This window comes from Parambassis ranga, chromosome 1 (genome assembly GCF_900634625.1).
Source record: "Parambassis ranga chromosome 1, fParRan2.1, whole genome shotgun sequence".
NCBI classification, from domain to species: domain Eukaryota; kingdom Metazoa; phylum Chordata; class Actinopteri; family Ambassidae; genus Parambassis; species Parambassis ranga.
Window position 1 is genome coordinate 3,334,575 of NC_041022.1, and position 27,969 is coordinate 3,362,543.

The following is a 27,969-nucleotide window of genomic DNA, read 5'->3' on the forward strand; positions in this document are numbered from 1 at the left end:
CCTCTTCTGATCACACCACCTCCCTGTCCTCCCTGTCCTCCCTGTCCTCCTTTTCCCTGTCTCCTCACAACTTGTGTCAACATGCCTGCCGTCTTTTCTTGTCTCCAGCTCCATCAGCCGCACTTTTTGGTTATTTCTCCTCCTAAATTTACCTAACGTGTTCTAAGCTGAAGACAGCTGTCCCATTTTAAAGGCTCTTCCACCTGTGACCAACAAATCCTGGGTGCATCAGGTGGATCCTGGGAAACTGCTGGATTCATTTAACTACAGTACACCGTGGACTCAATTCCATTGGTCTATGAAACACAGACCAAAATCACGGCTTTGATAGTCCACTACATAATCTGTTCGCCATGTTAAAAGTGAAGCAGAAGCCAACAGTAAGCTAATGTGTCCGGATCAGCACCAGGACCAAAATATAGACACAACTTTGTCTTAGCATACATCGCTGTAATCCACTGCAGTCCTCATTACAGATGGTAGTAACCTCTGTGTGTTACTATATAACACTGTTAGCATGTGGTCGTGGATGACAGCGACCGGAGGGGTCAGACTGGTGTGAACCAGCTGAACTGTCTCCTCTCTGTAGGTCAGCACCACGGCCCAGCAGGGACAGAGAGCCAGATGTGGGTTAGCCCAGCTTTAGCCCTGTCAAAACAGGCCAGTACTCACACACACACACACACACACATTCAAACAATGACACAGACAGAAACCCCACAAATACACATGTGTGGGTTTGCCTTCGCCTCAGGCCTCACATACAGGATTCAGCTCAGCAAGTCCAAGGACTCCCCCTCCCCTCCCCTCCATCTCTCCCTCCTGTGTCTTCACTCTCTTCACCAGTCATTGGTGTTGAGTTGTTAATTAGCACCGCTATGAATACATTGCCCAAGGATGAAGAGGGGAAAACTGTGTGTGTGTGTGTGTGGAGCTGTACTATTTCTGTCTCCTCAGCTGATTCTTGGTGACGCCTTGCAGAAGACTGAGGGTGCTAAAGAAAGTAAAGGATGCTCTGTGTGTGTGTGTGAGATGGACCGCTCAGCACAAGGTCCACCATGTAGCTGACGTTTACCTGATTCTGAAGCTTTGTGGAACATTTTGGTCTCTCTCGGTTTTTGTGGGACATAATTCGAGGGCCCCGGTTTGGTTTCAGTCCGTTAGCGTCACATTTGTAGCGCTTAAGTGCCAGTTTTCTGAGAGACTTCTCACTTCACTGTTTCACACGTGCAGAGTTTCATGTCTTCTTGTGTCAAACAAAGCTAAAACTAGAGATGGATGAAGAGCTCAGAATGGAAGTTGTGGTTTAAATTGATGCTAGTCATTATGTGTAACCTCTCTGCCCTGGCTTTGGATTGATATAGATGGTATCATGGCTGTAATGTGGTAACAAGACCCAAACTATTTAAAGGTTAAAGGGGACCTGGGAATCAGGGAACCCGAACTAGAGTCCATCATGAGTTGGGTGTATGAATGTTTCCCATAAACCCTCAGGATGCTACATTCTTAGCACCTCTGTCTTTTATTTATTAAGGAGTTTAGCCATCAGAGAGCCACCCACAAGCTGGTGGAGACCTAAACGGAGCAATAACATCTTACTCTTACAATTATTTTTTGTGGTCTGTATCTACAGAGGCTGTCATTTGTCAGTGGCGTGTCTTCCGTTGTTGTGGTGACACAAGTGTTTTAGCAGCTAATACCTGATTTCACTAACTTTCTGCTGCTTATGAGAGGCGTTTGAGTTCAGTCATTTCCTGTGGACAGAAAACTGTCTCTGACATTAGACTGTGGTACAGATAAGCCGGATGAGAGTCTCCTCACTCGGTCTTGTGATTCAGGCTGAGAACACCGATTTATTTTTACATTACTCGCACAGCTTTAACAGTGCGTGTCTGCCGAATGTGTGGAAGCCGTAAAAAAAAAAAAAAAAGACTGATGAAACGGTGGTTCTAAGAACAGGAACAGCTGGTGCACTGACACCCGCTGACACCCAGTGCTTGATGCCACCACGTTGCCACGACAACCGGCAGCGCACCCTCTGTTTCTGACAGCTGTTCCCATGGTGCCTGGGCTTGGCTCAGCCCCTGGGTTACCACTGGCAAGATAGATGGCTCCTCGGGGTCAGAGGTCATTGTTTGTGACGTCACTGCTGTGGTGGTGTCATGTTTTTTTTCCCCCCTATCTGAGATACAGTGTATGTTTAGATCCATTTATCAGCGATTTCAGGTTAAATCAAAGCATGTGGCAGAATGTCTGAGAGGAAAAATATGTGTGCAAATTAAATTCTTATCTTCATACACTGTCCTGGTGCTGCTTTAAAAGTGGTTCAGAGGTAAAGTCACAAAACAGATGACGATAATTGACGATCTTTTACAATCATTTCTATTCATTAGGTTATATAATCTTACAGTTACATCTCCACGTCACATCACTTGCTGTCCCTGTTCCAACCATTCTTCGTGCCAACTGATTGGCCAAGACGTGTCCCTAGCAGTCCGCCACCTCCCCGTTCCAACTGTGCATGGAGGCAGTCTGCTGCTGCAGCACCACGAGCCACAGACGCACTAGAAATGATCCAGAGAGGCTCCTCGTTTCCTGCTTAGGATTTATTTTTGGATGGCTTGATGGACGTTTTTCCAGACATTCTTGTACACTGTTGAGGGCAGCTTTGTTCCTGGACGTCTGTGTGTGTGTGTGCCATGGTGGAGGATCGTTATACGTTTAGGTGTTCGTATCAGAAAAGGCTGCTGACGGCGGATCAGGTGTCATGTGTTCGACCCGTTTCCTACCCAGCAGCTGAGCACCACTACGCACAGGAAGACATGTCTGCTTTCCAGAGACACAGGTAATCAGACTGAATGGGTTTTGTGGACTGCTGTTTGGACTTGGAGGTTATTTGAGGTCAAACACTTTGGTGAAATTTTGTGATTTATTGGCAGATCTCAGCTTGCTGGAGTTTGTTTTGGGTAAATTAGCTGCAAATCTGCAAACGAAGCCATCTACTTCCTGTCCACCTCTCTCTCTCTCGGTGAAGTAATTAAAGTGTCTGGGTCTCATATACACGAACCGCGCTCTACTAATGCAGAATTCCTTTGACAGTTCTGTTGAGACAACAATGTGGGTGTTTTCACATGGCCTGATTTGCAATTCACACTCGAGTTATTTCCATCACAGACGTCCTGGGAAGCAAAGGCTGTGAGCCATGGAGCGCGAAACTGAGCTCAACTTTCATTTAATTGCATGGATGCTGGTTTTTTTTTTTTGAAAGGGACCTTTCAAGTGGTGCTATAATTGGCAGTTATTTTGCTCTGACTGAGACGTTCACAAACGTACATGCATTACGTGGCATTATTCATAACAGAAATTATTCAGTTTTCACACCTTTCCTCTGTGCTTGCTTGTTTTTTTTTTATAAACTGACGTCCCACTAATGGACAATTGTCCTCCTTCTGTCTCCCCCTTTAGAAAACTGCACCAGCAGTTCGAGAGCTACAAACAGGAGGTGCGTCGCATCGGGGCCGAGACGCGGCGTCAGCAGACCCAGCAGAAGGACGACGCGCCCACCTGCGGTATCTGCCGCAAGACCAAGTTTGCAGACGGCTGCGGCCACCTCTGCTCCTACTGCCAGACCAAATTCTGCGCCCGCTGTGGAGGGCGGGTCTCTCTGCGCTCCAACAATGTGAGAAACGTGAACTCTGACCTCCCTCCTCCTCCTCCTCCTCCTCCTCTTCTTCTTCCTCCTCACACTCACCTCATTCCCGCTGTATGATGATGCACATTCGGCTTCTGTGTGCTTGCTGCCGTCTGCTTTTCTTTTGGCTTCCTGATCACACTTTGGTGAGAACAAAGCGTGTGGGAGGAATGGCTTGGCACCCCTCAGGCCTGGTTTGAAGTGGTGTGGTGGAATGGTTATATACACTATAGCTCACTAGAACATAAAAACTACAGCATCTGTGTTGTCCTGTGTCTCTGCACTGCAGCCATCAATAAGCATGTCTGTAGTAGTACTGCTCGTCTCAAGCAACATGTCCAGGAAAGTGAGAGGAAGATTTTTATCTAAAACGTCAGTTGTGGCTAACAAATGTGCTCCGACCTGGCGTTGTAGAAGAGATTTGCTGCTCACAGTTACAGACAGAAAGAGGCGCTCCCAATGATTCTGGACAATTTTGGAGCTAATGTTCGTATGCTACCAGATTCACAGTATGCTAAAGATCAGTGGACAATTCGTAGAGAAGATTGAAGCAAGGTGTCTGGACGTTTCACTGCTATCCAAGCAGCTTCATCAGTTCTAACCCAGTCCCCCACCACAGTTAAAAACAGTTAGAACTGATGAAGCCGTTTGGATGAGCAGCGAAACGTCTTCAAGAAAACTCCAGACGCCTTGCTTCAATCTTCTCTACGTATTATGACCTGGATGACTGAGAATCTTCATCAACATCAGTGGACAATAAATTCAGTGCTAGCATGAATGTTGGCATTTGCTAATTAGCTTATGAATGGGCAGCTTATATTAGTACTGATGTTAATGTAGGCTGTTTTAAGTATTGGACAAAGGAAGTTAGCAGACCTTCACTCAGGATTCCAGAGTTTGAGTCATCCTGACACTTTTTACTCACTGTTAGGTTTCGCTGTCATTTGCAGATTGGGTTAAATATTATAAACTACAGGTGAATGTAGGGCATTAAAAAAACAGGGTAAGGGCTTAGGTAGAAATGACGATTTGTCCGAAAACACACATGAAGTGCTTTTTTTTTTTATTATAAAGAAATCTTATTTTCTGCCATCATGACGAATCCTGTCTGCATAAACAAACCGAGATGCACTTGATCAGTATTGATCTTGTGTTTTCCGAGTGAGCACAGGCTGTGTCTAACCATCAGCCTGTGTAGACAGTTTCCTAGTCTTCTGTGCTCATATTTAAAGCATCCTCACACTCCCAAAAATGACATAATGTCAGGTGTTCGTAGCACAGAATGTGACCATGTGCGTGGCAGACATAACATGGCCTTGACTGGATGTGCATGTGTAAATGTGCTTCATGAAGTGTTGCAAATATCACTTTCTGTTTTACCTTAAAGGTACGGTAGGAGATTTTGAGAGTCAGCCAGATTTTGAAAGTAAACACACGCCCCTTTCTCTCGGAGCTCACCCCGAAGCCACGCCTCCCTGCAGAGCAGGAAGAGAGTGTCAACCAGCCAACTATACGCGCAGGAGCGCCTCGGAGGATTGGCTGATGTTTTTAGTGTTTTATATCTTCCACAGATGATTCATATTCTTCATTTTAATGCTAAACTGCCGAACTAATCGGTTGCTATCGGATTGTAAAGAGAAGTTACACTAATTTAACAAAAAGTGCATCAGAATGAAATCTCCTACCCGACCTTTAAGGTTAGGTTTTGGTGAAAGTTTAGGCATTAACTTGGTTAGGTTTGGGAAAAGATTACTGAAGTTAAAGCAGACTCACAACATCTTTCACAGTGACAAGTCCCACCCTGAAAAACACATTAGATATGTAATGTATCCATACAACTGCAGGAGAGGATGGGCTAACCAGTAGATGCCATTTTTTGGTGTCAACAAACTTTGAGCGGCATCTAGTGCCCTCACAGGCAAACAGCGTGTAGTTCTTTCTGAAGCCGGTGTCACTGGTTCCTGGAAGTTCTACAGATTTTAAACCTGCGCTCCAGAGTCAAAGAAACATTAACTATTTCATTCAATTTAGCTTAAACTTACACACCACACACACAGTATGAGTTCCAGAAGCTGCACGTCACTGGGCAGCATATCACCATGAGAGCATTAATGTGATCCAGGTTGGATCATAAAGCAAACATGTTGGTGCTATTTTAAGGCCCGGCCCTTTTCCATTCCAAGCATCCTCTGGGCTCCCCTCCAACCCAAGAGAGAGGCCCTCCTTCTGCTTATCTTACCTGATGATGGTCCCTCCACCCTTTGGCCTGCTGGTGCCCAATCTGTTCAGTATCCGCCCATCCCAGCTGGGCCCGGACTCACACCGGCGCCACACGCATGTGGGACTCAAAGGCCAGTCAGAGGAGGGGATAAAGATAGTATCCCTGCTGGTAAAGACATTAATTTTACTTTAACAGCAGGCAGGCTGTTACATGCTCATAAAGGGATGAGACTAACATGATCTATAAATAAAACAAATAGAGGAAATCATCTGAAGGGAGACAGAGCTCAGAATAACATCAGGCAAAGTGGCCTTCAAATATTTAACGTTTTATATGGAATTTAATGCCAGGAGATGAAATGTAGCTTCATCATCATCATCATCATGTAGCTCATTCATCAGACAGGGAGGTCACAGATTAATTCTCAGATTTAATTCATAAATTTTATCCTTACAAAAGCACATCTTGCATACTTTGTGCCGCTTTTGGTACATTTGTGAACGGCTGTGTGTGTGTGTGTGTGTGGCAGAGATGTGTCGGAGGTGATGCCGCTCCGTCCGGGTCGTCTGAGCAGCCAAGCAGAATAACAGCGTTAGGAAAGTGTGAGCTTTGTTCCATTACATTAAAACCCTCTGCTGCCTACAGTGTGCTGATTTACAGCCCGGCAGAGAGACACACTGTTTGTGATTTTTATTCAGTTCAGCAGCGTTTTTAAACAGTGCAGCAAAATATGAATAAACATCTAGTATTTTTTTTAAATGTATACATAAGAATGTACGAACAGTTTTTAAACTAGAAAGCTAGAAACACAGGTGCAGGTTTTTAAAGCATCCGGTGGTGTTAAGCCATAAACAGTTTGATATTCCCGCAGATATAAGACCTCGTCCTTTTAGAGAAAGAGTATATATATAATTACAAAAGGTGGTTCGACTCTGACTGGGCCCTTTCTGTGTGGAGTCTGCATGTTCTCCGGCTTCCTCCCTCATTCTAAAGACGTGCTTGTTAGGTCAATTGTGCTCTCTAAATTGCCCGTAGGTGTGAGTGTGAGTGTGTGCGGATGTTTGTATGTTGCCCTGTGATGGACCGCCTCTCACCAGCCCCCCGTGACCCTGCACTGCAGGACGAAGCGGGTTCAGATGATGGATGGATGGATGGATGGATGGAAGTAAACCATTTCCTAACAGTTCTAAAGTCTCACAGACAAAAACAAATGTAATTTGCCTTTTCTAACAACAGTGCCAGAGTCCCAAAACATTTGGGTTCTGTTCCAAAAACTATGATTGATGAATTTCAGAGTAAAATTTAAATGATAGAACAGCGCCACAAACATAATAGGTGTGTCAGAAAACTGTATAAAACAGAAGTCTGGCAGCACCTAACAGGTAACAATCTCCTGTATGTTCCATAACATTGTGCAGTAATAAATGCTCTGTTCATAATAATCATGACTAAGCTGAGCAGTGCTGATCTGTGCCCAGCAGAAGGCATCACAGCAACACAAACCAAACTCCATTTAACCTGATCTGAATCACATGAACTTCTGTAATAACAAAGCCCTGTCACTGATGTCGGTCTGTGGCTGCATCAGGCACACTCATTTCTTTGGGTGTGTATGTGTGTGTTTAGGAAGGACAGTAGTTGAGGAAAGATGTCCTCCATGTTGCTTTTGGTGTCCTGGATTCCTCTGTGAGCTGAGACCATGTGACACTGATGTCACGAGTCAACACTAAGATCATGCATGTCACCACAGCCTACCGTGTCTCATGTATCTGCATACTGTGGTGTCCACCGCCCTCAGACTCTGTCACTGAATATGAAGATGTGTGTACTGATTCTGCAGAATGTAATTAACAAATGTTTGCACCACGCCTCCCTCCTTCTCTTCTCCCTCTTTCTCCCCTCCACACATCACACGTTTCTCTGCATCTCTTTCACGCTCTGTCATTTATTTCCCTCCTTTCTCCCGCCTCACTTTTCTCACTGCTACCTGGACTGCATGCCACAAAGGAGGACAAAGTGGTTAGCATCTTTTCTTGTGTTCTCTCTGTGCCGTGACTGTGATGTTTGTGCCATCTGACGGTTTAAAAAACATTGGCTGTGCTATGATCTGATGATGTCTGCCGTGTCGATCTGACCTGTGTAATTTCCCAGCTGATAGAAAAACAACAATATCTGCTGCACGAGAGCAGCTATCGGATTGGAACGCAGCCAGTGTTTGCACAAATCCACTTATGGATTAACTGGGCTGAGGGAGTCCCTGATCATTCACACAGTTCGGGGTGGAGACACCTGGAACTGCAGCAGGTTTTCCTCTCTATGTGACTAACTCTGTGTCCATTGTCTGTCTCCTCCCCCCACCGCGAAGTGTCTCATAGTGAAGGACAGGGTAAGATTTTGGCTCGGATTTGCCTCGATGGATTTTCTGCATGGGTCACTATACTGTTGGTCCCCCTTCCCCAAACCCCCTTCCCACTCTCTGGGTCTGTGCTCATTCACAGCATCAGAACAGGACTCACCATCAGTTTGATTGCGGACGAATATTTCTGAGAATGAATGCAGACCCTGACAATCAGCTGGCGGGCAGAACGAGCATGAGCCATAACACAGGCTGTCTGCAGGGGGCGTCTGACCCTTCTGATCCACCCTGACCCCTCTTCCTGTGGCTGTAGGCATGGCTGTGCTGGGGGTGGGTGGGGGGGTAATGGATAGACTGCTAAAACACAAAAATAAAAAGGGATCCGGGGTGATTGGCACTTCAGCTGGCATGCGTATTAAAAAGACCTTTGAATTATCTGAATGCAGAATGAATGCACACTCAAGCCTGTGCATGCTGTCCCCGCCTGTGTGTTTGAGACCAGACCAGCCTTGCCATGGGGAGACGGGAGGAGCCCAGGTACTCTATATGTTCCACTGTGTCCACTTCCCCCTCAATGCTTCGTCACTGCAGAATGTTACCGCTCCGCAGATGTCCTTCAGAGTGGAAGTCTGCCATGTAAACATCCTCTGTTTTTATTCTCAGGCAGTTATGCTATGTGCAGTTTACATACATTTAAGAAACAATCAATAAGGGAATGTAACTTTAACCCTCTCACTCTTCGGGTCCGCCACCAGCCGACACCGCCCCTAATCCTGCTACTCTGCGTTGTGTTTAGTCGTGATGTGGCGTACGGGTATAGGAAGAAACGAAACAGCGGACTCGAGTTCTGGTATTGTGGCTGAGACCTTTCACTGGACTTTAACAGACCCTCCAAACTCAGTCCTTTCAGAAGAAAGAAGCTTCTGTCAGAAACAGAACTAAGACAGATAGATACACATTTGTTTGTTTTACGTACAGCTCCCAAGGAGCCGTACACAGTCACGAAGTTCGTATAAAATTAAATCATATCATAAAACAAACAGAAAGTGCTAATGCCTTAAAACTGAAGTGGAGCCTGAATATGATATTAAAATATTTAGACAACATGCGTGGTTCTGAGGTTTCTAACATAGTTCAAAATCCAGCAGAGTGCCTGCACCAACTTCCCTGGGCACTACAGTGTCCTGGAAGACTCAAAATACGCCAGCCGGAACCCTGCCTTACCTTAATGAGATTATAAAATGAGACATCCAGAACTGTACAACAAGGGGGCGCCACAGAAGAAGAAATGCAGGGTGAAGTCCCCAAACTCAGAGCTGAACACAGGAAGTACTGAAAATCTCACAACTGTGTGTGTGTGACGAAACAGATCTTGTGTAACTATTTTAATGACCATTTAGAACCGCGGTAACACTTCGAACAGTTGGTGTTGAGGTGTGTCTGCTGCTTGAACTCTGATCTGAAGTGCTGTTCATCTGCGGTTTTTAAAGCCAGAGACTCTAATGAACTGATCCTGAGCAGAGGTACGTCCTGTTTCTGGGGTCGGCCTCGTGAGAGCCAGTCTCATCAGAGCATTTGAAGGTTTTCCTGAAGGCTAGCTGAGCTTCGTGTGTTAAAATAATGATGGACTGTTATTTCTCTTGTATCTGTCTTTAATTAGCTGAGTGGTTTTTACCATAATATGTAGAGAGCCGTGTACAAACCCAGCCTGCACATCACAACTGATGGTGCCAGTGTTAATTTTGTTGACGAATCATTTTCGTCATAGTTTTCGTTAACAACCTTTTTTTGCTGATAAAAATGAGACGATAACTAAATAAAAACGCACGGTGCCAAAAACGAAGACGAAATGTTTTGACACTTTCATCAACGAATAAAAACGAGATGAAATTATTGATGGAGACGAGATCCAATCAGAGCAAATTTTGTTTGTGGAAGGGAGGGACGAATCAGGAGACGGCGGCAGAGAGCCAATCAGAAGTGCTCTCTCTGTGTAAGGACGTTGCGCCGCGATGCTGGAAGAAGGCGTCCTCATGCATGGTAACACAACACAGGAGAAGAACAGACACACGGACACGTTTGATGTCAAGACAAACAAGACGGTTCAAACCGTGCGGAGCGACTATCAGCGGTAAAAACACAACAAACCTGAAGCGACGTTTGCAGACGAGTCGTCTTAACTTCCGTTCAAAGATACACGTGACAAAATCTATAAATGAAGACCCCGCTGCTGATGGTTTTACAGCATGCGACCTGTTTCTGAGTTGTCACTGAAGTGTTTTGCTGTAGTTATGGAGGATTCATGAAGAAGGTCATGACTGAACAGTGTATTCATGGAGAGCAGCTCACTGTTCACTGTTCTTTTGTGAAAAGATCATAGCAATTAAATAAAGAGGTGTTTGATTCAAATAACACAAGTTAAAGCTGTGCCTGTTTTATTGCACTTTAAACCTTAATTATTTCATGAAAAAATATATATCATAGAATTTTAGTCGACTAAATCCACGGCAGATTTAGTCGACTAAAACTAGACTAAAAGTTAAAAAATGTTGATGACAAGTCACAAGACTAAAATAAAAACTAAATCAGAAATTGCTGCCAAAATTAACACTGGATGGTGCCAAACACCTTAAGAAGGCAAGGAACTCCACAGATTAAGTCATGCGAGAAAAATCTAAAACATTGTTTTTATAGTTCAATAATGGCTGAAACATTGTGATATTTGAGTGAATATTAAATTAAAGGCTGGACCTTATGGTCAGGGGTGTAAAACAGTGGAGACAGGAGGGCTGAGTGATCTTATGTGCAGTAGCTGATGTGAGTTTGGTAGCCCTCCCTCTCAGGCAGCCCTGCTTTAGCTGGTGCTATAGCTTGTTACCGGCTGAGTGTTTGTTTATGTGTGTTTAATGTCAGCTCCAGATGGCTTCCAGAAACTGAACAAACCGCTGACAGTCTGCCCGCCTTGTAGACGAGCGCTGCCTCCCGGTGGAGAGCGGGCAGGACACGACAGCGCTGACATTATGTTTTATCTAGACGACACACACACGCACGCATGATGCTGTGTGTGCATTGAGTGAAGGTTCAATTGGTTTACAGTCTACTGTTAACACACACACACACACACACACACACACACACAGATACACACAAAGTCCTGTTTGCTAGGAGCATCAAGCTGACACTGCACTTTTTACCGGAAGGGAGGATGTACTGCATCATCTCAATCATGTTTCTCAGGATGAGATGACTAACCTAACCACTGCTCTGTCCTCACACTCCACTCCTCTTAAACTGTAGCAGGGTCCAACACACACACACACACACACACACACACACACACACACACACACACACACACACACACACACACACACACACACTCTCTTTGTTCACATCTTCTGTCCATCTCCCTCCTCCTATTGTGTTGCGAGGCCTTAAAACTGTGGCAGCACATCCCGGCATTAGCAGCATGTAGCTCTAATATTTCATTGTTATCACACTCTCATAGAAAAGTGTTGTTTTGGACATAATGTGTGTGACATTTAAACGCATACATCACTTATGATATAGTTCAGTTACGTTACTTGGGCTTGATCTGGGTATGTGTTTTACCTTCGGCCATTTTAGTTGAGTGAAGCAGTCATGCTGCACCAGACCGCAAAAACAGAGATGTTACCTCCTAGATCACGGGAGAGGAGTTGCTGGTCTGCGGCTGTGTAATTTAACTGATATACAACATCACTTCAGGTCTGAACAAAGTCACAGGGTAACACAACACTAACTAAAGTGAGGAAGGAGTGGCTCCTTTGTGGGTAAAGTCTCTGGAGACAGCTTCATTTAAAGGGATATTTCAGTTATTTTGACATAATTATGCATTAATTTCTCATTTTAATCAAATAGTTTGTGGGTTTAAGGTCATTATAAAATATCATAGTGTTATCTGTTAAGACACTAGAGTCTGTATCTTGTACTGTTTGGGATGTGTTGGTGGCCGGCTGGTTTCACCAGCGGTTTGCATCTATACAGGGACGTCTGCTACACGTCATCCTCCATCACTGTCAGACATCTTTTATTGTCGTCCCCCCTGCTGTCAGCTGCTTTATAAAGGCCCACAATACCAAGAAAAGTCATCATTTCCACAGACAGTGCCACTCTCACTGCTCGATGCACACAAGGGCAACGTTCAGAGTTATACAGAACGCCGACAGCCCAGACAAACATTTGATCACTCTATGACTGTTAATCAGTGTAAAAGAGTCTCCTCTCTGACACCGAGATCAGAACTGGAAACTCATGTGGATTTACAGCCACAGCCGCGCTGCTTTTCTTCCAGTCTTCCTCCCTGCTGAATGTGTTTGGCCTGCTTGCAGACTTGATCTACTACCTTATTAGGGGAAATGGAGCATTATGTCTTTTGCGGTCGTGTTTCTTCCCACCGTTCAGGATTTATCGTTCCCCGTGAACGATGGCAGTTTACACCCGCCGCTGCCTCATATGTCATTCTGTCAAGGTGTATGTGTTGAGGGCGGGGTCGCTGTGTACACTGAAAGTGATTCACCCCCCCCCCCCCTTTTCCCCACTGATCCGCCACTCCCAAGGCTCCCATCTATTCTGCCTGTTTAAGGAAAAGCTGATGCTCACACAATTCAGGTCTAAATGAAAGCTGCTCTCACAGCAAGCTGCAGCAGCGGCGGCGGCGGCGTACGCCTTCACCATTTTGTCAGCAGATGGCCGGAGCGGCCCTGAGGGTGGGAGATGAAGGCATGAGGAGGGGGCGGTAGAGATGAATGAGTGACAGGTGTGCGGTGTCTTCATTTGTCAAGTCAGCCAGGTGTGTCAGCTCAGCGAGAGGGTGAGGGGAGATGAAAGGAAGTCAGAGAGGAAATGAAAAGGCGGAGAGCAAGAAGGAAGGAAAGAGAGAGAGCGGGAAAGGAAAAGAAATATAAGAAACAGGAAGGAGAGGATTTGTTACATAGGATTAAAAAAAAATGAAGGGGAATATGAGTAGGGCCCCAGAAAATCCGTTTTATTTTTTGCCAAATTCTGTTTTTTTCCATTTTAATTTTGGGGAAATCTGTTTTTCACAGTACAGTTTTTGGGAATCCCAATTTTTGACCTTATTTTACTACCAGAAGCTTTGTGTTTTTAATGTAAATGACTAAATTGAATAGAAACTAACTTAAATTTATTGAGGGTTTCCTCAATATGGTAACATACAGTAGTAGGGATGTCCCGATCAGGTTTTTTTGCCCTCGAGTCCGAGTCTAAGTCATTTGATTTTGAGTATCTGCCGATACCGAGTCCCGATCCGATACTTTCTATAAAGGCACTCATTACGGCAAAACCTGTGTGTGTGTGTGTGTGTGTGTGTGTGTGTGTGTGTGTGTGTGTGTGTGTGTGTGTGTGTGTGTGTGTGTGTGTGTGGCCACACTGGGAGATTTCACACACGCAGCACATCAAGGTCTCGAACCCAGGACCTGTCGCGCCAAAAGCGACTGTCATACCCCTACACTACAGGACACAGAGCCACCCTGCACAGAAGGCGTTAACTTTGACAGCCCTAATAAATATATATCCGAGTCCTGATCGGGAGGTAATGTCCGATTCCGATCAAGTCTGAAATCACGTAATCGGGCCCGATTTCCGATCACGTGATCGGATCGGGACATCCCTAAACAGTAGTGCATCAAAAACAAGCAGCAAGTGATGAAACTTTAGTTGACTTATTATAAAACAACCAAACATTTGAAACTTCTTCAAAACTAGTTATTTCAGCTGTAATTAGTCCCTGTGAGCTGCCCTCTCTACAAGTTTCCCACCTACTCACCTCATCTGTGCAATATCTGTTAATATGTTATATGTTCTTATTTGAATTCTCTTGTATCTTAATTGGTAGTTTTACTTCATACTGTATATTATTTTATTTTTTTGCCCTACTTTTAAATTCTACTGTGTCTGTGCTGTTGCAGTAATGTAATTTTCCCACTGTGGGACAAATCTTAATCTTAAATAATTTCCCTTCAGGGATAAATAAAGGAATTCTGACTCTGACCAGAGACGCCACCACTGAAATACATGACTGACAGCCTCTGTGTGCTGAGATCAGTGAGTGTCTGTCTGTCTGTGAGGAGCTCCGCACTCAGGCCTCTCCAGTAGTTATTAGTATTTTTAAGTTTCCAGTCGTCCTGTCGTGTTGACAGAATCTGTAAAACAACAGTTCACGTGGTGCACAGAAGTCGTTCAGGAACTGCTGGGCTCTGTACTGAGGGGCGCAGAGTTTCGCAGTTTTTTTTCGGTGACGAAGACAGAGCTGTATGCAGCCGCTTCGCCATGGTTACAGTGTTTTAAAAAGGGGAGGGGCTCAGTCTGTAGAAGGAGCTTCTTGTGCCACCCGGATTAGCTTCCCTTCGTGCAGTTTTCCCTGGACATACGTGCCTCTTACACACGAAAACGGCACTACAGTCAAATTATGTCAAATTCCGTTTTAATCGGCCAATTCCGCAATTCCGTTATCGCGGAAATCATAGGGCCCTATATGAGAAAAGGTGTGAGGAGAGGAAAAAAAAGGCAAAAGAGGAAACAGGAAGAAGTAAAATCCACATTGAGGTTGAGATCAGACTGATTTCTGTTCAGTGGTTTGTGTAGTCAGTCAGCCAGAGTAGTCTGCGTGGAGATATTCTCTGCTGTCATTGTGTTTTAGGACTGACACACACTCTGCTTTGTACCCTTTTCTCCTGCTGACTCCTCTCTGTGATTTGGTTACCATGGAGAAACACATTTTTAAGCAGAAGGAGGTTGACATTATTACATGACAGAAATGGCACTGCTTATTCTACACACACACACACACACAGCTCGCCTACAGGCAATCGCCCACGCCACACTCAGGCACGGAGGTTTCAGAAACGTCCTACATATACATGCTGTAACACACATCTCCACACACACACACAGACACACACAGACACACAGAGGCACATCATTGTGTGGCTGCGAGATGAACTCGAGGTGACACAACAGTGGGCTGCCTCCGGACACAGTGAGCTGATTGGAGGGTCTCACATCACGCTCCGGCTGGGCCGGGTAGCAAGCACTACTGCAAATACATGTGTCACACACACACACACACACACACACACACACCATCGGGTGGAGCTTTTGCTTGTTAATACACATAAAGACACACACGCACACATTTAATTCCCCCTACAATATCTGTTTGGCTATCCAGGAACACTGAGTGCAGTCACTCCACTGAAGGATTATGTATAATATCCTGAGCGTGTGTGTGTGTGTGTGTGTGTGTGTGTTTGTTCTATAACTTCTTTATTGTTTACTACCCTCCCCCCTCTGCAGTGTAGGCTTTGAAGCATAGAACAAAAACATGTAGGCATGCTATTAGATAATGAAAGCTGAATGTCTGTCTTTGGTTTGAGACACAAACAGCCGATGGTCATTCTTCTCATTCATGGATTAACCGTGCAGACAGTGGTAGAAAAACTGAAACATCACATGCTCTTAAGTATTCAGAGCCTTTGTTTTGACACTCATATATTAAACTCAGGTGCATCCATTTCTACTGATCATCCTCGAGATGGTTCTACACCATCTCTCTCTGAGCTCTTCAGGAACTGCCTGAAGAGCTCAGAGACAGGCACAGATCTGGTCAAGGTTACAAAAAAATTCTGCTGCACTTAAGGTTCCTAAGAGCACAGTGGCCTCCATAATCCTTACATGGAAGACGTTTGGGATGACCAGAACCTTTCCTAGAGCTGGCCGTCTGGCCTTGGTGAGAGAGGTAAAGAAGAACCCAAAGACCACTGTGGCTGAGCTCCAGAGATGCAGTCGCCAGATGGGAGAAAGTTGTAGTCAACCATCACTGCAGCACTCCAACAGTCAGGGCTTTATGGCCTGACGGAAGCCTCTCCTCAGTGCAAGACACATGAAAGCCCACATGGAGTTTACTAAAAAAAAACAAAAAAAAACACCTGAAGGACTCCCAAGATGGTGAGAGAAAAAAATTCTCTGGTCTGATGAGAACAACAGAAAATTTTGGCCTTAATTCTAAACGGTATGTGTGGAGAACCAGGCACTGCTCATCACCTGTCCAATACAGTCCAAGCAGTGAAGCATGGCGGTGGCAGCATCATGCTGTGAGGGTGTTTTTCAGCTGCAAAGACAGGACGAGGGAACGATGAATGCGGCCAAGTACAGGGATATCCTGGATATCCTTCCCCTGAGTGCTCAGGACCTCAGACTGGCCCGAAGGTTTACCTTCCAACAAGACAATGACCCTAAGCACACAGCTAAAATAACGAGAGTGGCTTTACTTCAACTCTGTGACTGTTTTTGAATGGCCCAGCCAGAGCCCTGACTTAAACCAATCGAGCATCATTGAGCATCCCTAGAGGGACCCAAAAATGGATGTCCACCAACGTTTACCATCCAACCTGACAGAACTGGAGAGAACCTGTTGCATCATTCCCAAAAAAGACTCATGGCTGTATCAGATCAAAAGGGTGCTTCTACTAAATACTGAGCAAACGGTCTGAATACTTAGGACCATGGGATATTTCAGTTTTTCTAATAAATCTGCAAAACTTAAAAGGGGCCTGAATACTTTCCGTACCCACTGACTGGACCTCAGCACAGATGCATGAGTCAGATGCACATGTGTTCAAATTCAAGTCTTCCTGATAAAAAAGGAATATTTTGAAATATTTAAAAAAAAAAACGAGATACCGTCTCTAGCACGCTAACTAGCTATCCAGTTCATTCACACAATGCTACAAGATGGACTCATGCCACAGTGATTGATATCAGAAATACCTTATTAATCCCAGGGGAAAATTGCTTAATAAATGTGACCAGAATAAAACAAACTGTTGTTAGATCTTCCTTTTAATATGATTGAGCTGATGTGCGGCGCTCATTTAGCTAGCCTTTCTTGCAGTTAGCAGTTGTTTTCTAACTGGATTAGTGCTGTACAATTGCTGATTGATAACACTGCACATGAAGGATGATACAGGGTTTCCCACACATGGACTAATTCGTGGCGGGCCGCCACATAATCAACACCCTCCGCCACAAACTGATGATTGAACTGATGAACTGATGAAGTGTTTTTTTTTCGCCAACGCGATTTAAAAATATAGCTATCCTTCCGTTCATTCAACTACGCGTAACTCTCTCTCTCCCTCCCGTTCTCGTTCACACATGCATGCACACACACCGACAGCAGCTGACCCGCCCGCTCCTCCTCTCCATGCGTAATGCCTGACGCCTATAGACTGTTGTGAAGACGGTCATTGTTATTGATAATGGAACATCTCGCACCCTAATGCCGCATAGACAGAGCTGGTAACGCAGCAAACCATTAGGCGATTAGGCTATATTTTTTATGTTATTAATGTAATTATGTGGTTTTATCACATTATTTATTTTAACTTTTATTTTTTCAGGGCTCTAGTAAAAATTATTATTCGTCTTATCACTCAGAACTGAGAGAATTCGGATTTAACTGAATCAATTCAAAATGCATCTTGTAGCTTTAAAAACTGTCATAGATAGCATACAGGTGTATATTTAACCTGTATAAACCCCGACCGATGTGACACTGGCGCCAAGATGCCACCACACATTGCCAACTGGTCTGTGGAAAACGATGTGATATATAATATGTAGTAATGATAGCGTTTAAATGCCTAAGCACAGAGGATCAGTTAGCAATGCTAAGAAACGGAGCATATATAAATATAGTATAGAAACCACCATGATGATCTGCTGGATAAGCTACATGTTTGTAGTAGTGGTGCTAGGCTAAAGACACACTCATCATCCATCCTGAGACTCCTAAATCTTTTTTTGCAGATGCAGCTCTGCACTTTGTTTCATGGCATGACCTTACATTAACATTAACATTGACGAAACAGCTGTTAGTCTCTTGTCCTGGCTGGCGGAGCAGTGGATGCACTCCACAGGTCATGGTTCTACTTTGTATGATGATATACAATAAGTCGAACACAGATTTGCTTCTTAATTTGCTTTACACTGATTGAATGACCCTTTGAGTCATTAAACACTAATATTGTGTGGTTATAGCACATCATGACTGAAGTGTCTCAAACCTACTTAACAGAAACAACAGCTCCCCCTTCTGGAAAGAGATGCTGCAATGTGACTACAAATTGCCCTTTTAACTGACAATTGAAATTGTAATGGAATAAAAATTGACAAAATAAGTGAAATTCAAGTTTGTAATGGAGCATTTAGTTTCAGTACATTCTGCACAAAGACAGTCTATATCCCATCATGCACTGGGAAAGAATGAAGGGGGCTGAGGCATTGGGATTTTTAATCTGTAACCTGCTCTGTCTGCAGGGATGATGGGTGGATGAGGGGGGGGGCCTATAGGTTAGAAGTTATAGATTGTGAGCCGGGCATTGTCAGCTGATGATGAGTTGAATAATGGTGAGAAGCTGAAAGGATTACTGGCCACTGCTAATCTGAGGTGGAGAAAGACACAGAGAGAGAAATAGACTGTGGTGTTTGCTGGGCTGCTGCCCGACAGCTGTGGGCCGTGCGGGCAGCTGATTTACTTCAGATTAGTCTGGACATGCGCCAACTAGGATTCAATCAGGCCATGATGAATGTGCTTTGGCGCTCTAAAAGCTAACTGCTAACCTGACTGCTGCTAACCGTGCCGTTAAGGAATAACATTTTTAAGGGTTTGCGAAGGTCCCAGAGGTGTTTCTGTTTTTAACTTGAGCTGAGTGTGTGCCGTGGGATACACGGCGACGACACGTTGGATTTATTCTCTGCAAAATAAACCGGTGGGATTATAAATACGGAAGGAGATAAATCCTGTTTTTGTGCGGTCGAAGTGAGGTGATATTCAGTAGCCATGGCTACATGTGAGTATTTGATGATGACTGTAGTGGATGAAAAGTCACATTTTTTCTATAAGGATGCACTGTATGCATGTTTAGGAGGCTGAATTGTAGCAATCATCACCCTGTCAGACAAATATGATAAAAATACAATTGTGGTCCGTTACTTAAGTCACCATTTTATTCATGGACTTCCTCACTGCAGGTAAAACATGAACTCCTCTGGGGTTTCTGTAGCCCTCTCCCAGCGGTGATCACAGATAATGGATGTGTTGGACCAGCACAGTCGGTCATATCTGAGTGCTCTTTAATAGTTGATTAGCTGTAGCAAAGGAAGGAGGGATACGCAAGTGTGGGACAGCCAAGGTTTTCTTCTTGTATGATGTTAGACACCATGAAAGATGTTTATTTTAGCTTTTTAAAGTCAGTTAGCATTGCTGCATTTTCCAGTGCTAGGCTACAAGCTCAATAAAGTTGTGCAAATATTGACATGACTGCAGATTTGCTGTCACAGGCATGCCTAAGGATATTTAATTTACTTCTTTCCTACTCGACAAACACCTTTTCTCTTTCCAACTCCTTCCAGGTAATGTGGGTATGCAACCTGTGCCGTAAGCAGCAGGAGATTCTCACCAAGTCAGGAGAATGGTTTTCGGGGTCAGGGGTGCGGCCTGGGAGCCTGGGCGCCTCCTTGAACGATCTGGCCACGGGAGGTGAGGCCCAACGTGACAGGAAGCTGCTCCGCTCCAGGTCCCAAGCCCCACCATCCAGCGTCAACAATACCGGGCCGCCAGACGCAGGGACGCAGCCACCCACCGGTGTCACTGCCGCCAAAGGTGCTGACACCATGCCTGGCTCCCGCTCCCAAAGCGAACCACCGAGAGAAAAGTAAGTAAGACACTGGAGAATGGGAGCCATGTTTTTCCATTTTTTTTAGTACTGTATATGTGCTAAAGCTCCTGTTGTAGTTTTAATCCCTGCAATATAAAAAAAAAGAATAGATCTGTCTGCTGTAGCTCAACCAGCAGAAAAGCTAGGTCACAGGTTTTAGTCTTGAGAGGTCTTTAACTCAATCCCCTTGTTTTCATTTGTTGTGTGAGTTAGGTAAGAATTCATCATCTTTGTTAGTATGTTGTGGAAATTTTAATCTGTGCATATTCCCCTCTGTACTAAGGAGCTTTCGTAGAATATATAGTGCAGGGTATTTTCAGAAAAAATCCCAAATGATGCATGTTTGTTTGTCTTTTGTGTCTAAAAAAAATCTGTCCTCATCTCTAGGAAAAGGCCCGTTTCCCTCCATGAACAGAACGGAAAGGGAGTTATGGGACGCGGCAGTGGACGGAGACCTGCCGGGAAGTTGCAGTCTCAGTCATCCCTTGACGAGAGGGTTGTCCCTGGAGACAGAAGTGAGAGGAGGTTGGGAGACGGGCGGAGGCTGGAGAAGATCCACTCTCAGGACTATGAGGATGGTGACGAGAACCTAGGTCGTTCAGAGATGCACCGGAGGAGACCAGAGGACGAAGATCAGAGGGAGCGGCAGCGCCGTGAGGAGGAGTTCCAGAATCGTTACCGCAGCGACCCAAACCTAGCAAGATACCCCGTGAAACCACAGAAAGAGGAGCAGGAGATGCGCATGCATGCTAAGGTGTCCAAAGTGCGGCACGAACGAAGGCACAGTGATCTAGCAATTAATGAGGTAGGACTGGGACCTGGGGAAGGAGGAGGCGGTACAGGAGAGGTCCCTGAAAACCGTCTGGCCAGGAGGGGTGGAGGTGGAGAGGGGGACCGCAAGGCACACATAGAAAACCACCGAGCCTACTCTGTGGATAGGACCGCGGGGGTCGGAGGGGGGGCACCACCTGCGGGATGTGGCGTCAGATCAGGGCCCCAAACTGGGGGACCGGCGCCTCCAGACTGGGGCCTGAACAATAGCCGCCCGGAGCCTGGTACAGCACGGACACCAAGGGAGAAAGGTGGGGATAACCTGCTGAGGAAAGACTCTCAGAGCTCGGACCAGTCGGAGTCTCTGCGGCCGCCCCCTCCACGGTCATACAAGAGCAAGCGTGGAGTCAACAAGAGGCAGATGTCCATCAGCAGCTCAGAGGAGGAGGGCGGCTCCACGCCCGAGTACACCAGCTGTGAGGACGTGGACATGGAAAGCGTCAGCGAGAAAGGTCAGTCAGACACATGTGCTCACTCCACTGGCTTAAAGAGCTAAAGCTATTTCAGCGTACATACCTTACATACCGTTTGCCATCATCCATTTCTTTACATGAAATAGAAATGGATGATTCATTTCTTTGTCACCTAACAAGCTGCAGCTGCTCTCACATGGCTTTTAGCAGAACCTGCTTTATTCTCGGGACTGCCAGGAGCACTTTCTGACTCTTTCTGTTAACTTTGAAGGCCATCAGTAACCTGAAGCTGATGCTTCCAACACAGTGATCAAACCCATTTTTAAATACGTGGTTGTGGAGACTCAGTATCAAGTTAAACGCTGTCATAGTGAAGCATGATGTGGTTGCAGCATCTTCATATTTTTCTTCTAAAGCAGCCACACTAGCTGAATAATGATATTGTGATAAAAGCATATTACTACCCCTGTAATGATTCTCTAATTTCATGCTGTAAAACTATATGCTAAGTGATAGGATGAAGCACCCACCCAGCAGGACACACTGCGTTACTATCCCTGTGTGTCATCTACACCTCTGTGCAGTGGCTAAACCCTGCTGCTCTCAGGACAGCTCTCGTTTATTTGGAGAGTCCCTGTGATTTAGGCCAGCAGATTTGTGGAATTAGGTCAGTGGCTCGCTGTGGCTACGTAATGCTTAGCAAACAACCAGCTGCAGCGGCTAACCGTGCACCGGCAGCTAAACGGAAAATCAATTTCTTGTGTGTGCATAGTTTTGTGCAGTAGATTCCCGGTTCCTACAATATGTATACCGAAGCGATGCTAGGCTGTGCTACAATAAGCCATGTGGGAGTTCTAGAGGCAGTAGGTAGAGTTAGAGCCATGCTGCATCAGTTTATCTCTCTCGCCGGTCACAGAAAGGGGCTGTTCCAGATGTTTTAATCCAGATTACTATGACTCAGGGCCTAGTAATGGGTAGATGGTGTGGATTGGGATTATTAGCCGTTTTAAACACTCTTTAGCTAGCTGGGCCTCAAAACAGGATATCTGATAATGTGCAGTTCGTACCCTGATGCTATACTTCGGGTTAAATGAGAAGATATCCCAGGCTCAAGTATACCTTTTCTGTCTTCAGAAGAAGTTGGTTAATTTGATGACTTCTTCTCATTGCAGCACCACACTGGTTTTGAAAACGGATTGCAGTCATGTTAGTTTCTGCTAAATTCAGGACGAAAACTTGATATGATCACCTCACAGCTTACAGAAAGCAAGCCTGCTAATAAAGATGTACTTAATTACACAGTTATGTTATCTACCAAAGCTTTGCTGGCATCCATTTATCTGGTTACCTGTCCACTCCATTACAACTATGATTTATTATAATACCTTAAAATGATCTTTACACCCTGAAAGCAAAACATAATGCATGGGCTCTGGAAAAGAACTAAAAAAACCAGAGTCATGTATAGCTGCTGTAATCCTCTGACAAAGGCACTGCTAAGCAGACCACGAGCCACTGATTGCTGATGACCTGACCAGCTTGGCCTGAACACATTGTATTATAACATTAAACTAGGGCTGGGCAATTAATCGAAAATTGTCGGTTAATTCGGTTATTACTCCTTGCTGTAAAAAATAAAATAAAAATTCTTTGTAGAGCTTGTTACATATCCAGAGAACAGAGAAATCTCTTCGTGTTCCAGAGGTGGCAAGAACCAAAACAAACTTTTCATACTCTATGGCCCCATTCACACTGGAGAAAGTCATTCCAGCTAGAGTAGGATTGAGCCCAGACAGCCTTTAAGCTGGATGCGTTCAGACCTATGTGTCCGCACTCAATCCGGCTTCATCCAGCGTGTTCGCTGTCCTCCAAACCACTAGGTGGCGCCTCTCGTGGGTGGATCGAGCCGGATTGAAATCAAACTGGATACTGCCAGATTCGAGGTGTTTACACTCAGAAAAAAACATCTGGATAGGCCCGAATCCCGCGTTAGCCAGATTTTTTTCCCCAGTGTGAACGGGGTATATGAGAAACGTGTGTGTAGTCACACGGCTCATACGGCTCTGCCACTGCAGCGTGCAGTGCATATCGCGTGCACACACACACGCGTTCTGAAGACGTTACGCTGCTAAACAACGACACACGTTTCTCGTGAATTATGAAAAGTCCAGGCCGAAACAGATTTTCTTCTTGTTCTTGCCACCTCGGAACCACAAAGAGATTTCTCTGTTCTAGTGGAGTATGTAACAAGCGTAGGTCACGTGACCGGGTCTGCGTTCACCCAAAAGCTTCAATTAATTGTGATATTGCTTTTAAGTAGTATCGCCCAGCCCTACATTAACCCCTGCTTGTCCTCAGATATCAGTTAGTGGTACATCTGAGTGATGCTAACATGCTACCATGGCAGCTTTTTCCTGAATGAGACACCAGGAATCGTTTTGATGTGGGGGAGATCTCAGTCAGAGCGGCATCGCTAATGTGGAAACAAATAAAAAAAAAGTCAAAATACATTGATTAACTAATCATGGACAATCAATCAATCAATGGAGGAAACAATTAACAGCTGCACATCTAGCAGACAGGCAGCATTAAGATTTCACTTTTACAACTAAACACAGACTGCACATGCGGCACAGAAACCAGCACCAAGCTACACACTGGTTGTAAAGCTACATAAAACTTGCATGACTTAGTTTTATAAAACCAGAAAATGATCCGTGTCAGATCTATTGATTACTTGTTGGTGCTTTAATTGAAGCTTTATTAGTAATAATCTATAAATCTGGTAGATGAGATTTCACACAGTGTTGAGTGGATTATAATCAGCTCAGCCGAGGCATGTTTTATCTTCCTCCTAGTAACTTTAACATAACAAAATGATTATTATACACACCTTTAAAACTCTATTAGAACTAAATAATATATCTATATAAGAGGATGTTGTGTAATTTCCATGCAGAAACATTTGATCATGTGTTCCATGAATCCTCCCAGGATTATGGTGAACAGTGTTTACACATACAGTGGTTTGTATTTGTGTGTCCCACCGGATGCACAAAGTTTATCTCCACAATGAGCTTTAATGATGCAGCAGCCTGACTTTGAATTTAAATGGAGGCAGGGAGCGATTCAGAGTAATTGTATTACTCCGTGTGTGTGAAGGAGAACAGTGAGGTGATAATGGCACTGAGCAAATGGAAGAGGTGAGAAGTGTGTGCTGTTAGGATGACACTGGGTCCCACGGTGCTGTGTGTGAGTGTGTGTGTTTCCAAAGTGCATCACATCTGAACACACTCCACGGATCGTTGATAAAAAACCCGTCTGCGCTCACACATCAACGCGAAACAAAGACTCTGACGACACCATGAACCAACAGGATCTGGAGATCCAAAGACATTGTTCAAGAAATTGAAGAAACAATTCTTAAAATTCTTAAAGCACCGAGTCAGCCCTCTGACAACAGAGGGTTAATGCAAATCCACCTCCCTGCAGCTGACCAGGAAGATAGTGTCCACAGTGAGAACTCACAGGACAATAAATTATTCCAAAGTGTCCACGGCTAGTATGACAGTACCTCACTTAATAGTGTCCACTCTGAGGACTTATCCCCAGAAAGTGTCTAGTCTGAAAATCACAAGAAGTACAGTAAAAAGGACCTGATCCAGCAGGAGGACCCAAGCATCGACTCCCTCATTGTCATACTCCATATTAGCCACATCCAAGAGTTCTCTGCTAAGCAGGCAAAGAAAGCCACCCTCCATCCTCTTCAGAACGATGTAAAACGGCAGCCTGGCAGATGTTTTGTGCACTGCACAGCATTAAGTTTAAAACGTGTAAAATCATTCACACACATTGTTTTTGTTGTTAACAGATTGCTTACAAGTTACAAACCAAAGTACCACATTCTAGTCACTACAAAAAAAATAAAAAACGTCATCATGTTGCACGGCTTTGTATGCAAGGACAGCGCTAAACCAGTGAGGATGATAACACAACATATAACATATAGTCATATATACATATTTATATTTACCATTCATTGGAACAGGCACTTCATTATTTAAGGTTACCTTTTCTATAGAACAGCTCTATACCTTGTTCTTTTATTAAACAAACTACACACACACACAGACATGTCCGCACACAAACACACGCACATCCTCCGGCAGACAGAGAGCCCGTGTTGTTTTGCTCACTGTTGCTAATGCTAGTTGAACAGACTGAACTCCATTGACTATGCTAAGCTAAGCTAAGCTAACGGTAGTGATGCCGGTTCTGTGCTTATTTTTTTTCTTTCACTTTTCTTTCTTTCAAGTGAAGCAACACGTCATAAGTTGATAGTAACATACAGTAAATATTTGTCCATAGGACGGTCATATCTTTATCTCCCCGGACTGTTTGAGCCAAAACTTTTGGCTCGGGGTCCTTCACCTGCGGCAGCAGCACCTTCCGCCGGTTCCACCGCACCAATAACACAGGGCTGCCCGCGTAGGTGCCTGACGTTAAATCGGTGATATATTAAAAAAAAATACTAAATATCTAGTGTGAACCCCTTTCTTGGTTGCACACCGATCCAGAGAGTTTGATCATAGGGCGTCCTGATATATAAAACAGTTATTGAAGAACCTGTTGCCCTAATTTCCCACAATGGTCATCAATGCTGCCAAACTCTGCTGCGAGCTGCCTATTTTAATATTAATCGTATACCAGATGAATGACATGACCTTTTCAATACATATGTTTGTGTTATTGCTTCCTAAAGGGGAGGGAGTAACATCACAGTAAGCAGCTAAAGTGTAGGCTCAATATTTGGGCTCTTCTGGGTGGAGGTGGAACCACATCATTCACCTGTTATACATTTTTTTTAGGGCTATGGGCACAGTGGCATCAGAAGTGTAGAGGTCAGTTTAGATACAGGCAGTATGAATATAATGCAGATAGTGAGGTTGGTGTAACGCAGGTGACCACTGAGAGATCTTTGAGGAGATACAGGGATAGATTTTGACAAGCTGGTTTAATGTGGTGGCTGAGCAGATGGAGGAAACACACACACACTGTTTATCATGAACAGCAGTACCGTAATACCTGACGCTTTGATGTGGCATCAGTCAGAGGAGCAGCACAGATTCTGTAATCTGTTCAGCATGTGTTCATTCTCCAAGAACCCAGAAGGGCCTCCGTCAGCACTTTAAACCGTGCAGTCAGCATTTAGCCCTTCAGGCGTTCTCTGTGGGCTTCCGGGTTTCAGATTAGCAGCTGGAGTCATGTTTCTCTATCACCCAGGCTCGTGTCCGTTTCATATTACCACACGTATTCCAGACAAGCATGTTTTCCGTGGTTCCTTCTCTTTCCTTCCTGCTTTTTTCCCTCCTCTGATGTGGTCTTGCTGTTGTTCTACCCCTGCGGTGGCCCTGAATCTCTCGGCCTCTTCTGGTCTGATGCCAGTTAGCATCTCTGCTCCGCATGACCATCTGTCAGCGTTAATGAGCGCCGGGATGTTGTGCTGCCAGTCACCGGTGTCTCTGTTGGACAGGCCAAGTTGGAGCGCAGTGAATTAGTTTTTTAGCTCCTGAATGACGGCTTCAGTTCTGCAGCGTTTACATCTTTATACCTTGTTTTTAGATGCTCTAGTCCAGCGGCCCCCAACCTTTTTTGCACCATGGACCAGTATCATGTAAAACAATACTTTCACGGACCGACACAGAAAAAAATTAAAAATAAAAACAAAGTGCATAAACAGACAACTTACTCCTATGCTTAATTAGTGGGAGCCTTTGAGCTTTCTCAGCAATGAGGCGGTCCCATCTGGGGATAATGGGAGACAATGACACCCGACGTGTGTTTCTTATGTCCAGTCCACTCCGTAATTTTGTTTTGGCCGTCATTAATTTCTTCTGTCCTTCTTGTTCATGTTTTCTTCTTTCAAAAAACTCCATGGCTTGTCTTTTAATGCAGGGTGCTCGATCTCACAGTTTTGAAGGCTTCGTTGCCTCATTTGCGAGTCTGTCGCCACATATCACTCAGAGCGGACTTGGTGTGTGAGAATCACCTGTTGCAATAAATCCGTATTTTAAATAGGACTCCTGATATAGTCTTTTAAATGCAGGTTTCTTTTTCTTTGAAGGGGTAGGCTCCTCTTCTTCTGTCTCCTCGTTAGGCCTTTTCCCCTTTCCGAAGAAGCTCTCCAAAGACGTTTGTTTGACAAGCGTCTGGGCAGGTGCTTAAAGGCACAGGCAGATGAATCTGATCGATTTATAAAATGAAACAGCTTTCAGACTCAGATAATGAATAATATATGTTTTGCTCAGTGTTTCTGTGCGGCCCGGTACCAAATGACCCACGGACCGGTACCGGTCCCCGGCCCGGTGGTTGGGGACCACTGCTCTAGTCAATATGCAGTGTCCAACGCATTCTGAAGTCCAACCTGTGGACAAGAGTCTTTGATGAAAATGTGTGCATTGTTTAAAAATATAGAGTTTATGAAAGAGGACATCAAACCACTGAAAAGTGTCTGAATGTGTACTAACTGACTGAGTACAATGCTACAATACAGGTGAGGACAACTTGTCATAGATGAGATGATTCATTTCTCTTTCCCCCTGCAGGTGACTGGGACTGTCATCCTCTCGATCCCACAGTGTGGCATGTAAGTGTGAACCGCATACATCTAATCCTCA

General features: G+C 44.7%; 1 protein-coding gene across 6 annotated transcripts in view; it reads left to right on the top strand.

Moving 5' to 3' along the window:
* LOC114449295 (regulating synaptic membrane exocytosis protein 1-like) overlaps positions 1 to 27,969 on the top strand; it is a 58,681-nt gene that overhangs the window by 8,724 nt on the left and 21,988 nt on the right. For 5 of the 6 annotated variants that reach the window (XM_028427241.1, XM_028429540.1, XM_028430285.1 and 2 more), the window contains exons 2-6: positions 3,466 to 3,679; positions 7,920 to 7,931; positions 19,744 to 20,045; positions 20,436 to 21,331; positions 27,898 to 27,938. In XM_028427241.1, the coding sequence (XP_028283042.1) occupies positions 3,466 to 3,679; positions 7,920 to 7,931; positions 19,744 to 20,045; positions 20,436 to 21,331; positions 27,898 to 27,938 (1,465 nt within the window). The remainder of the gene's footprint in view (positions 1 to 3,465; positions 3,680 to 7,919; positions 7,932 to 19,743; positions 20,046 to 20,435; positions 21,332 to 27,897; positions 27,939 to 27,969) is intronic. The other variant, XM_028428716.1, reaches the window with a different exon arrangement.